General features: G+C 36.9%; 1 protein-coding gene across 1 annotated transcript in view; it reads left to right on the top strand.

Annotated features, from left to right (window-relative positions):
- Window positions 1–9,723, top strand: part of LOC124712908 (ras GTPase-activating-like protein IQGAP1) — a 346,898-nt gene extending 337,175 nt beyond the window's left edge. Inside the window, exons 31-32 of the mRNA XM_047242907.1 lie at window positions 239–482; window positions 7,358–9,723. Coding sequence (XP_047098863.1) covers window positions 239–482; window positions 7,358–7,474 — 361 coding nt within the window. The 3' untranslated portion in view covers window positions 7,475–9,723. The remainder of the gene's footprint in view (window positions 1–238; window positions 483–7,357) is intronic.
- Window positions 9,724–12,390: the final 2,667 nt, after the last annotated feature.

Genomic DNA, 12,390 nt, shown 5'->3' with positions numbered 1-12,390 from the left:
TTATTTTACACAATGCTTTGTTCTTAAATTGCTCTGCAAAACCTCAGATTGACACTTCATGCATGTGTCTCTAACTGTTATTACAAATGATTGAAGACATACATACACATCAGAGGTGTGTGTGTGTGTTTTTTTTTTTAACATTTACACAAACTTTCACAGTTTACCTGTTGGCTGAGACAAAATATATAAGGGGCTTTAATAGCAGAAAACTTATATGACATACACTGTGTTGCAGAAAAGTGCACATACCAAGAAGTGAGGCTGGAGAGAAACATTCAAAAGCAAGTAGGAAGCTTAAACTGCGTTATAGTGCTGCTCGTCTACATGAGAAAGGAATACTGCTTGAAGTTGACGGACTACCAGCTGCTCAGTTTCGTAACCTACAGTTTGAAATAAGCCCGTCTGAAACGCCTGGCATATTTATTGTCTCCGCAAAGTTCATGGGAGTTGACATGGAGAAGGTGGATATTGATATGCAGGTAAATTAAATATTATTGCATTCTGTTATAAAAAATATTGATAGTGCTAAAGCTCAAATTAATATTTCTGTGCTATATTTTCATTGGTACACAAATATGTGAATAAAACTGTGTTGTATACAGGGTGGAGAAAAATTGTGTCACAAAATTTTAACCCTGGATAGCTGATGCCAGTAGGAACCAAAATTAACAATGTTGTGTAGGTCGACAATGCATCATTTTCAAACCACGGAAACTTGGCACCATGAACCCCGATTGGCCATGTTGCCGTTCATCGGTTGACAGGCAGCACTATGGTTGTCAGTTCACACATACAAAAGCCCCGTGCCCCATCACTGCCCCAACATTATACACACAAGTGTCAAATAAGTCTTACTGTTTGTCTCCACCTCACGTCAGAGGCATCACACCTAAGCTTCGCTTCAGAGCAATCGTGTGTCACGTGCGGTTTAGTCATACAGTAAGCATGGCAGCACAGTATTCGTTTGAAAAACAATGAGATATGGTTTTTGTTTATGGATTAGCCGATGGTAATCCGCATGAAGCTCAACAGTCGTATGAGGAACAGTACTCAGCAAGATGCCACCCACACCCGCAAACATTACAATAATTCACCGGCGACTTGGTGAAACAGATTGTTAGCGGGATATCGTGGTGATGCTGGAAGACCTTGAACACGACAGGATGCTGCATCTGAAGAGACTGTTCTCAAGCGCTTCAAGGAAGCAACTACGACAAGTACTCAAGTGGCTGGACACGACATGGGTTCACTCATCGGTTAGTCTGGGAGGTTTGAGGGATGACAGCCAGCATCCATTTAGTTTACACCCTGTCAAAGACCTAAATCTTGTGGTGGATTGTGAACACAGGCTAGGGTTTTGCTGGCAGTTACTGCAATGTGTTGCACAAGATCCCAACTTCCCCACCATTGTGTTGTTTACCGATGAGTGCACTTTCTATCGGGATGGCCTTTACCACATTCAAAATTTATTATTGGGCAAGGGTAAATACTCACATCACATTTGTCCACAGACACCGGGAACAATGCTGGAAGATGTTCCCCTGGACATACAGCTACGCAAATGGTTGCAGCATCATGGGGCACCCATACATAACAGTCATGCTGTGCACAGATATTTAAATGAACTCTTCAATGGCTGGGTAGCTGGCTAGCTGGCAGATGTGCTCGTACGACATGGCCACCGTTATCACCAGACCTCACACCACTGGACTTTTTCTTGTGGGGATTCTTCAAAGTTAAGGTTCACCACCTGGACGCAAACCACCTAGAAACAAAGAGGAATTAATGTATTGCATTCAACATGCTGCCAATTAAATCATGGTAATGCCAGGAATCTTTGAAAGAGTTCGGTAAAACACCTTTCGACGTTACCGAGCTTGTCACGTCTTGAGGGTCACCAATTTGAACAACTGCTTTAAGTAAATAATGTCCTAGCTACAAAAAAGGGCTCTTTTCAGTGCTGACGCAATTTGTAAAAGATATTCTGTACACGAACTAACAGCTGTTGATAGGTTTGTTCCCGGTGCGTCTTATCATGAAACTAGAATAGATGTGTCAGGACGGATTTGCCCCCAGAGTGGAAGGCTGGCAAGCTACCACTGAGCGTGCAGACCGGCAGGCAAAGCATTCGCGGTCATGCATGGACCAGAGCATCCAGCAACTGGGCAATCTCGTGGCCAATCGAAAGTCCTTGGTGCCAAGTTTCCGTAGTTTAAAAATTGTGCATTGTTGACCTACACAACATTAGTAACTTTGGTTCCTAGTGGTGTCAGGTATCTAGCTTTAAAATTCTGTGACAAAATTTTTCTCCCCCTGTATAATCACAAATTTTGATTTTTGTATATTGCAATTACAAGGGCATGCTGAAAGGTAATGACTCCAAATTTTTATTGTGTTTCCAATATTGGTTGAGGTATTACATGTCACACATATTACTTGTTCGAGTTTCCAGCTTTCCTGACAAAAGTTGCAAATCTCTCCTGCTAGAGGCCTCCAAATTGTTATTTGTAACATGGCGGTGTGTAATGTAACCGTGTTGGTGTGTGTGAAATAGCATGCTGTAATTGAGTTTCTGACTGCAGAAAAACTGCCTTCAATTGAAATCCATGGAAGAATGAAAGCTGGGTATGGTCATGATTGTAATGATATCAGTAATATGCGACATTAGGTAGTTCATGCTCTTAATGAAGGGAATGATGGTGCTAACCTCAATGTGCGTTATAGATCTCACAGTGGATTATTGTGTATGACGATAGATGAGACTCATGGGGATCAGAGTGATAAACTCATAAGAGAAAGTTGTAGGATACCATAGACACAGCTCCGAGATAAATGTGGCATATCACAAGTGTGTGTAAGGACCATCATTGCAGAACTTCTGTACAGGTAACAGTGAGACTGGTGGGCCCCCCAAATGCTCACTCTTGACATGAAACTAAGGAGGATGGACACCTGTCAACAGTTTCGTTTGTGTTTTGAGTGTTGAGGCTGATGGGTCCCCAAACAACATTTTGGCAGATTGTGAAAACAGGGTTCACCATTTTTATCCTGAAAACATGAGAGAAGCACGGACTTCCCCCACAAAGTATCACCAACACTAAGAAAGTTAAAGACCATGCCATCAGCAGGTAAAATCATGGTGACAGTGTTCTGGGATGTTCAAGGTATGGTGTATTTGGAATTCATGCCTAAAGGCACCACCGTAAACTCTGTGAGGTGCAACGAAACCCTCAGGAAACTAAAAGCATGCATTCAAGGAGTTCGTCTTCACATGGAGCACTCTCTCCTTCAGCATGACCATGGCAGACCCCACACGAGTACTGTTACATCTGTAGCAAACCAACACTTTGGGTTGACTGTCATCGATCATCCTCCATACAGTCTTGTCTTGGTCCCCATCCGATTTTCACATGTTTCCAAAACTTGAAGAACACATTCGATAACATCACTTTGATAGTAATGAAAGGGTGCAACCTGGGATGAGGTTGTAACTCCATCAACAATATCAAACATTTTACAGTGATGGTGTCAACAAACTGTTTTCTCCTTGGGAGAAATATGAGTATGTTTGTTGCTAGGGTGACTATGTTGAGAATTTAGACATGATGAATAAAGATGCAGTGTTAATAAAGTTGGTTATATTTAAAAAGCTAAAACAATTCAGAGGCATTACTTTTCAGCATACCCTAACATATCATTCCTAAGCTGTATTATACACAAAATGAAATGATGTATGATAAATGGTGTCTTTCAACAGGTGTGAACTTTGTGGTGATTTTTTCTTTAAGGAAAAAAACTTAATTGTTGTAATGATACACAAGATGCTGTGGTTCATTGAATGGTATACAAACTAATTTTAAAACTTAGGAATATTTCTGCATGTGGTCCAGTTTTGACTAATCAGTCTGTGGTCATTATTTTGGTTCAGTTATCACCTTTTGCTTCACACTTGTTTGTTTTTAAAACAGTGTTATTCTTGTACCTGATGATTGGGAAATCTTTATTACAGGGCAACAATTCTTTTTACACTTTCCTGTATAAGTGTAAATATAAAATTCTTCTGTTGACAGACTGTTGTAGCTTCAGCTAATAAGATTACATGACACAGCATGGAAACCAGTCTGTACTTTAAATTTGCAGTGGTACCAATAGTTTGTAACATGGTTGTTTAATACAGATGCTTAAAACTAAATAATTACTTTCAACATATGAGCCTTAACCCATTTGAGCTACTCTGTGTCTCGTGAAATGTCGGTGGAAAGAGGGACAGTAAATGAGATGAACAAGGCAGAGGGTGTAACATCAGCTTTAAGTCTACCTTTAAAAATGGGTAATTGCCAGAAAAAAAAATTTTAAGTGAGAAGGAATAATTGGTGTTGGTGAAGTGGACTGAAAATCCAGATGAATGCACATAAATATTAAGCAGAGTATTTTCTGATTCTAAGCTTTTAAATATTTATGTAATCTGATTTTAAGATGTTGTCCGTGCCACATGTAATGTATTTTCAAGACATACACTGCAAATTATTTGTTCTCAATACAGAAACTTTCACTGGGTCCTCTGAAACTAACACATTAAAAATGCGTGAGCATAAACCAAGAGTGACCTGTAGCTAAAAACTTCAACAAAAAAATCACTCAATCAGTAGAGGCATGAAAAAAGTTGTTTTATTTGATGTTTTTTTGTCAATTTTTATGTGTTGACAGTTTTCAGGTGTGTAACCAGTTGTTGGGTGATTTTTCGCCAGTTTTCACATACGGTTTCACCAGTTTTCATGTGATTTATGCCCTTTTTTGGGTGATATAACTCTGCAACCATACACTGTTTAAAGTTGTTTTTAAAGCATTGTCGTAACTCCATAGTTCTCTTCTGATGCAAATTTATGGCGAATCATAAGCACTTCACTGTAATGTGAAAACAGGTGTTTAGAGTTTTCACTTTAGCATGTAAAAACAAACTGCCTTCTGCACAACAGTAGACATTTGACAATGACCACATTTCCTGCTGGCTTGGAAAATTGTTTTTCCACAAATTCTGAAGGGTTGCATCCCTTCAGGGTATCTACTCCACTGAGACCTGCCACTGCAGATAAATGTAAGACTCATTACCATGTAAATATTTGTAGGGTTCATCATCATCATTCTGAGGATGAAACAAGAACCTAGGACTGAACATAATCTGTTTTCATAAGAGTTGACGGCTGGCCGCAGTGGCCGAGTGGTTCTAAGTGCTTCAGTCTGGAACGACACGACTGCTATGGTCGCAGGTTTGAATCCTGCATCAGTCATGGATGTGTGTGATGTCCTTAGGTTAGTTAGGTTTAAGTAGTTCTAAGTTCTAGGGGACTGATGACCTCAGATGTTAAGTCCCATGTTTCTCAGAGCCATTTGAACCATAAGAGTTGTCAGCCTAGTCTGGAGGTGCAACCCAGTGTGTTTCACTGTTTCCTTTAACTCTGCCTGAAGTACCTATGCGTTTGTAAGAGGTTGTGGGTTTCATTACTAAACAAATCATTTCTCTCAATAAAGGAACCATCTTGAAATTCCTATATATTTAAACTTATGTAACAGTTTTATCTGCCGAAGTCACATTTGCTGATAATTTTGTGCAACAAATTTTACCATAACTGAGACATTTCAGAGAGTTGCTTACTGCAGTGGATGAGTTACACTGCATATTTTTGTAGTATATAGGTATAAAATCAAATACCACCAAATACGGTACTTAAGCTTCAAAAACACCCAAATCAAAATAGTACCTGTTCAATTTGCTTCTATCAGCCAGTCACAGCATGGGAGACACATCATCACACAAACTTGTTTCTGGTAGTATAACAGAACACTGAGAATGTTTATTTCCATGTTTATTTGATACTGCAGAATGAACATTTCACTCCGCAATTGAGTATGTGCTGTTTTGAAACTTCCTGGCACATTAAAGCTGTGTTCTTCATCAGGACTCTTGACAAAATCATGACCTACAGCCTAACCTAAACCATGGGCGACACTACAGATCAACCCATTAACACAAACTTGATCTACAAAATAATGAAAATAATATTTAATAAAGCTCCATGGGGAATTAATACTATGTGCCAAACTGAGACTCAAACCCGGAAATTTGGCTTGATAAGAGTATGGCCCCCAAAAGGCAAGGTTCTATATTTCAGTCCTGGTTCAGCACTTAGTTTTAATCTGCCAGTAAGTTTTATCCAGTATTATTATCTCTATTTTGTAAATAATGTTTATAGTGACAAGTGGATGTGTAGTGTAGCCAGAGGTTTAGGTTAGGTTGAAAGGAGATATATGGTTGTGAGTGGGCGAAGCCAATGATGATTGTCTAAGAAGCTACCATACTCCTTGTAAACCATGATTTAAATTATTCCATCTGTTACAGTTGATGACATCGATGTTTGTATGACTTCATTTATCCTATGGTGTGACTGACTGATAGAAGCAAATCAAGCAGGTGACCTGTTGATTTACATGTTTGTGAAGCTAAATTACTGTATTTATGGTGTGGAAAGTTCTGCCAGATTGTAAATCCTTTAGGAATAAAGGAGACAATTCACAGAATACTACAAGTGTTAAGTTATCGACCAGGTGTCACCTGCCCCTCACCCACACACAATTTGTCATCTTTGCCCTTAAGACACTTACATAAAGTAATGTATTTTATAATTTTGTATTTATACTTGCTTTCTGCAACAATACCCAGTTTAATTACTATACAACATTAAAGATTCACTAAAACAAGCCATTTACAGCAAAATTTAACATACAAAAGTATTGGGAAATGTGGCATTGACCAATAAAAGTGTTACCAGTATAGAGTTCTTTGGAAGTTGGGTGTTATGGTTCCTTATGTGGGAAATGGATGGTCATTTTAAGGAAATACACAAATCTCAGACTTGTGAAGAAGTCAAGATCTAATTTCAGCATCAAATAACCATCAGTCATTGATATTAGTAAACTCCTGCTCTCAGATTTTACAACATTTTTTACTTGGGAGTAGGGGAAATGTCTAACTATTTTTTGAGTTATTGTTTACATGAATACTCTGGTCCACACTCATGAGCATTCAACAGAAAATATAATGAACTTCATGATACACGGCTTTCACACTGCAGAATGTAATTACTACAATTTAAATGTTTGGGTATTGTGACCTCTGATTGGAAGCATGTTGATTTGTTGTATAATTGCCACATATCCTGAAGAGTCAAGGAGAAAATGAGAGATCATATCATTTTCTGAGAAACTAAGCTTTCTGGTGAAGATTTTTAGACCAATTAAATCTGCTTGTAGATAAACAATTTTTAATGTGCCATATCATTCTCTGTTTATTTTTCAGAATTTACTGCAGCTTCAGTATGAGGGCGCAGCTGTTATGGATCTATTTGGCAAGGCAAAACTGAATGTTAATCTCCTATTATTTCTGCTTAATAGAAAATTTTACAGCAAATCATAATTCACATTACACATAAGGTAATGGAAATGGAAAAATATAATATTTTTAGTAGCTTTGAGATACTAGTTACCTGTTCATCATATGTGTGCCCTATGAGCAGGTCTTTCACTGCAGCCACAGCACCTCTCAAAATGAAAAGGATGGCAGAGCAAAGGAGACCTTCACAGTTGTCAGTAGCACAAAAGGTCTATCCCACAATAAATTATAACAAAAGGGTAACAAGCCTCAGACGTACCAGCATAATAAATTAAAGGGAGAACTGCTGTTCATCTGGAGCAGGCAACTTAAAATATGTACAACAAATGTGACAACAGTTTTGTCATGTTCCACTACTGAAGACATAATTTGTTTGTCTAAGGGAGTTCTGCTGTTAAGCTGCTTAATGCAGGTGGCTAGCAGTTCTTGCTACTGACAACTGACCAATTACTTACATTTCACCATTGCCACAGTATAGATATTTGTGTGTCTACATAATGTCTTACTGTTATACAGCTACATGTACCAAAGTGATAATTGTTACTTTCTGATAATTGCATAAATTTACATGTAAGCTGATAATTTGCCCAGATGAAGTAAAGATTTAATCTCTCATAAAATTCTGTTTTTAATGCATAGTTCTTTTGTGTATTGTGACTCAAAGGTAATGGCTCCAATGAATACAGGTGTTTTACATGCTTTGTTTGTACTGTTATTTCAAGCTATAAAAAATGTTTTTCATTTTGAGTACAAGAGAAATATAGAAGTGAGACACAAACAAATTGAAACTGCATTATATGAACAGTGTAAAGAAAATTAAAACTTACAAGAAGTAACTATGTTGCAGTTACATGATTTCCACAATGAGATCGTCACCTAAATCCCCATTTGCATCTGGAAAAGGGTCGTTTCAAAGATTTTGTGGAAAATTATGACATTCGTAAGGTGCCTTGATGCTGAAGGAGCTCAGCACAGCCTTCTTTTCTTTCTCTCCTCAAGAAAATCACTCTCTACCTGTTCAATCTCAGAGACATTTCTTGGAAAAGTAGAAAAAGTATTGTTAACTGTAATGGGCAAAATGTATTACATATTAACATAGATGCTGAAAGTCACATCTTTTGACAAATTGCTTAAAATCATTTAATATCTTGTAGAATTAGATTTTTGTATTTGGTATAGATGGCATGTTGCACTCTCTCTCAAATTGATTAAGTGTAAATACTTGGTACTTTCTTACTAAAATGAGAATTTGGATAAGGCAAGAGCTGGGAACACGTCAGAAACATCCTCCATCCAGCAAGATTCAATGAATTCATAGTTTTATTTATTGTACTTCAACTTCAGATGTTGTAAAGATATTTATCTCTTGTTCATAGAAAATTTGGAATGCTTCTTTCTTCAGAAAACTATGAGTAAAAATAAACCAATTTTAACCAAATGGGATCAAGACTGAACTAAAGAACTCTGCCAAAGATTGCAATAAAATTACTTCTATACACATACCAATTATATGTTACTTTGACTACAGATATGGACAACACTGTCATATTCCAAATTTATTGAAGTTAGAGGGTCAGTTTTGAATGTTTATGCAGTTTTATTAAGTCATAAGGTTGTAAGCCACAATGTCTTTAATATTTTAAACACAATCATATGTATAATGTAATAACGATCAACACCAGTTTTGACCATACAGTGGCCATCTTCGCATTCTATGTCATAGATGGTATTTGATGAAGTGTTGTCACAATAAATCTGAAAACAATAGATGTTTGTGAAAATTAGTTATATTCAAAATGGCCACACTATTATTCTGTCGATTATTGTAAATATTTTAATTTGTTTGTTTTTCTGTCGGTATAAAATGCAATATCATTATTGTACTTGTTCTTGGCAGGGCCAAGTACACTCTGGACAATACCTAATTCATTATTGTCATTGTTAAGTAAATCATATTTTTAGATGGCTTATTTTATATTTTATAAATAACATTAAATCAATCAGACAAAATCTCAGTTACCCAATTATTTTTGTGTATGTATATATGTATGTGAAATAACGTTCGAAACTGTGTACAAATATATATTGTTAAGTATTTTTAATACTTGTCTGAAAGTAAAATATAATACCTGTAATGGATATTTTGAATAGGACACATTTTGTGCAGGATGCCACATGCAAAAAACCTGTTTGTGTGTTCAGAATATGTTCATTCAGATTTATCATCTCTCTCTCTCTCTCTCTCTCTCTCTCTCTCTCTCTCTCTCTCTCTCTCTCTCTCTCTCTCTCTCCCTCCCCATCCCTCCCTCCCTCCCTCCCTCCCTCCCTCCCTCTCCCCCTCCCCCTCTCTCCATCTCTCCCTCTCTCCTTCCTTCCCCCTCCCCCCACCCCCTTACCCACATGTTTGTATAACTGTCCCTGTCCCAGTCTCTCTTTATTGACACAGATGGAGGACAATCTTTCACATTTTCTAGTCATTTTGAATCAAAGTTATATTGAAAATTATTGCTATTTTTATTGCAAATTAGAACCTACAGGGAAGAAATATTACATGAGTTGTGTTCTATTTATATAATGAATCTGTATCAACAGAGAACATCATTTGTTCAATTGCTCTCTTATTGAAAGACAGGTTACATGTCTTTATTGAAATTTGTATGTATAACTGTTTCTTCCAAAATGCATAAATCCTTACTCTTATAATTTTTATGTGCATTTGTATTTTTATATTTTTTAATTCTAAAATGATTAATCTCTGGTAGCAATTAAATTTTTGCAAATCATTTTCTTATTTTTCCATTTGAAACCCAACCTCTGTATTTAGTTTGTATCACCCCTAATCAACACTTTCACTGTTTTGTACATCAAAGGACAATGCAACAGAATAATTTTTATTGTAGTTCATATAACCTAATAATTTAAAGATAACCACCCATTTTTCTTAAGTGATAACATAATTCCTCACTAAGAACTTTACATGACATAGTTTTATGGGTACTCCGCAACAACCATAGTCCTTGCCAAGGTGGGCTGACTTGTGTTTGTAAATGATAAAAATAGCTGTAACATAGGTGCATCCACAATGGAGGGGTAAATTTGGTGAAGCCAGACTAAGAATGGTACTACACTAACAGATTTCTTTGACAAAGAAAATGGTTCAAATATTCATCACATTTCTCGGGCAAAGATCTTTGCCGTTGCACAAAAATATGCATTACACTGTCAGCAAATATTGTGTCATAGTTCTTTCAGAATGGCTGACATACAGTAACACAAGAACCACACGATTTCAACTGGGAAATTGCTATTTTTAATGCTGTTAGTTTCCCAGTCACTAAATGGGGCTGTTATTGTTCTAATACACACATGAAGTGCAATGAACTAATATTTCTCCTCCTATTAATGTTAACACAAAAGAATCTGAGTACAGTGTGATGTATACGGTTCACAGTAGCTGGGTCATCTCATCGAAAATTACGTGAGAAATGAATTGTGACCTGACCTGTGTTAAGTTCCAAAGGAACTGACTGTGAGTATATTCATGTGCTTGCCAAGTATTTTCTGATGCTTTTCACCAGTTGTCTGCTTTACAGATTTCAGATGCATTTCAAAACATTCAAAACTAGGTACAATTTTTAATTTCTTGTATATTAGCTACTGTTTATTCTTATAAAAGACATTTTGACCTTTTCCTTGCTTCTGTGCTTTGCTTGTACCTATCAGTTTTCTCTTTCGTGGCTGCAACATTAAGTCCTCCAGCACATCTGCCCATGACACTTTCTTCTTTATGTGCATATCTTAACCTAAATGTAGCACATGTTCTATTGCATTTAACACAAAATACAGTTCTTATACATGTTTGACTATCGCTGCTGTCCTTGAAAAACTATAGTTCTTCAGTTCTCTATTCAGTGAAGAAATAAACATCGATGGTGACCATTAACTTGCCTCACAATTTACTTGGTTTTGACTTCATATACAAAACTGTCAGTGCAGCCTATTCTAACTCACTTTGAAGAAAGAGAGTGAGTTTTCTATTTGCCATGCTATAAAAGGAAAACATTTTATTTCATCGCAGATTATAAAATGCCTTTCCATATGTATAGTGCCACAATAAGTTCCAATATATGACATCCTTTGCATTTTGAATGTGCTTCCCCATCCTACATAACAATGCCCAATGGTTTTGCAGTGTATTTTTATAGGCCAGCTGGTTGCAGTAAACAGGGATGATTGCTTTCTTTGACCAAGTCTAAGGTGAGATGCTAGATTTAATCAAATAAAATTGATGGAAAGCAGCATTTGACAGAAGTTCCCTATTACACTACGTCAAATACTTTTCACAAACCAACTTTGTGAAAGAAATTTGATAGTGTAATATTGGCCTTACCTATGGTTCCTGAAGAGGGGCAGCAGCTTTTTCAGTAGTAGCAACGTCAACAACGTGGATGATTGATTGCTGTGGTCTTGCAACATTTGCTAACATGGCCTGCTCTGCAGGTACTGCGAATTGTTGAAAGCTAAGGGATTTAACAACTGTTATTTTTCCCAAGAGCAAGCAGCTTTTCTGTATGATCAAATGATGACTGCATCCTCTTGCATAAAATATTCTGAAAGTAAAATAGTCTCCCATTTGGAACTCCAGGTGGGGACAACAGAGAATATGCCGTCACCAAGAAAAACTAAACTGCCATTCTACACATTGGAACATAGAATGTTAGGTCCCTTAATCAGGTAGGTAGCTCAGAAATTTAAAAGGGGAAAATAGGTTGAAGTTGGATCCAGATAGATTACAAGTTCCCATTAACAACTGAAGTGGTTAATACCCAACAATGTGGGGGGTTTTTTAAGGGAAGAGAAGAAAACTGGGATAAAATTTACTGACTTTGAACTTTTTTTAGGTTATGGCCACTTACAAATTCAAAAATAACAGAAATTTA

This window comes from Schistocerca piceifrons, chromosome 1, assembly GCF_021461385.2.
Source record: "Schistocerca piceifrons isolate TAMUIC-IGC-003096 chromosome 1, iqSchPice1.1, whole genome shotgun sequence".
Taxonomy (NCBI): Eukaryota; Metazoa; Arthropoda; class Insecta; order Orthoptera; family Acrididae; genus Schistocerca; species Schistocerca piceifrons.
The sequence above is the reverse complement of the archived record's forward strand: the minus strand, read 5'-3'. Positions and strand labels throughout refer to the sequence as shown.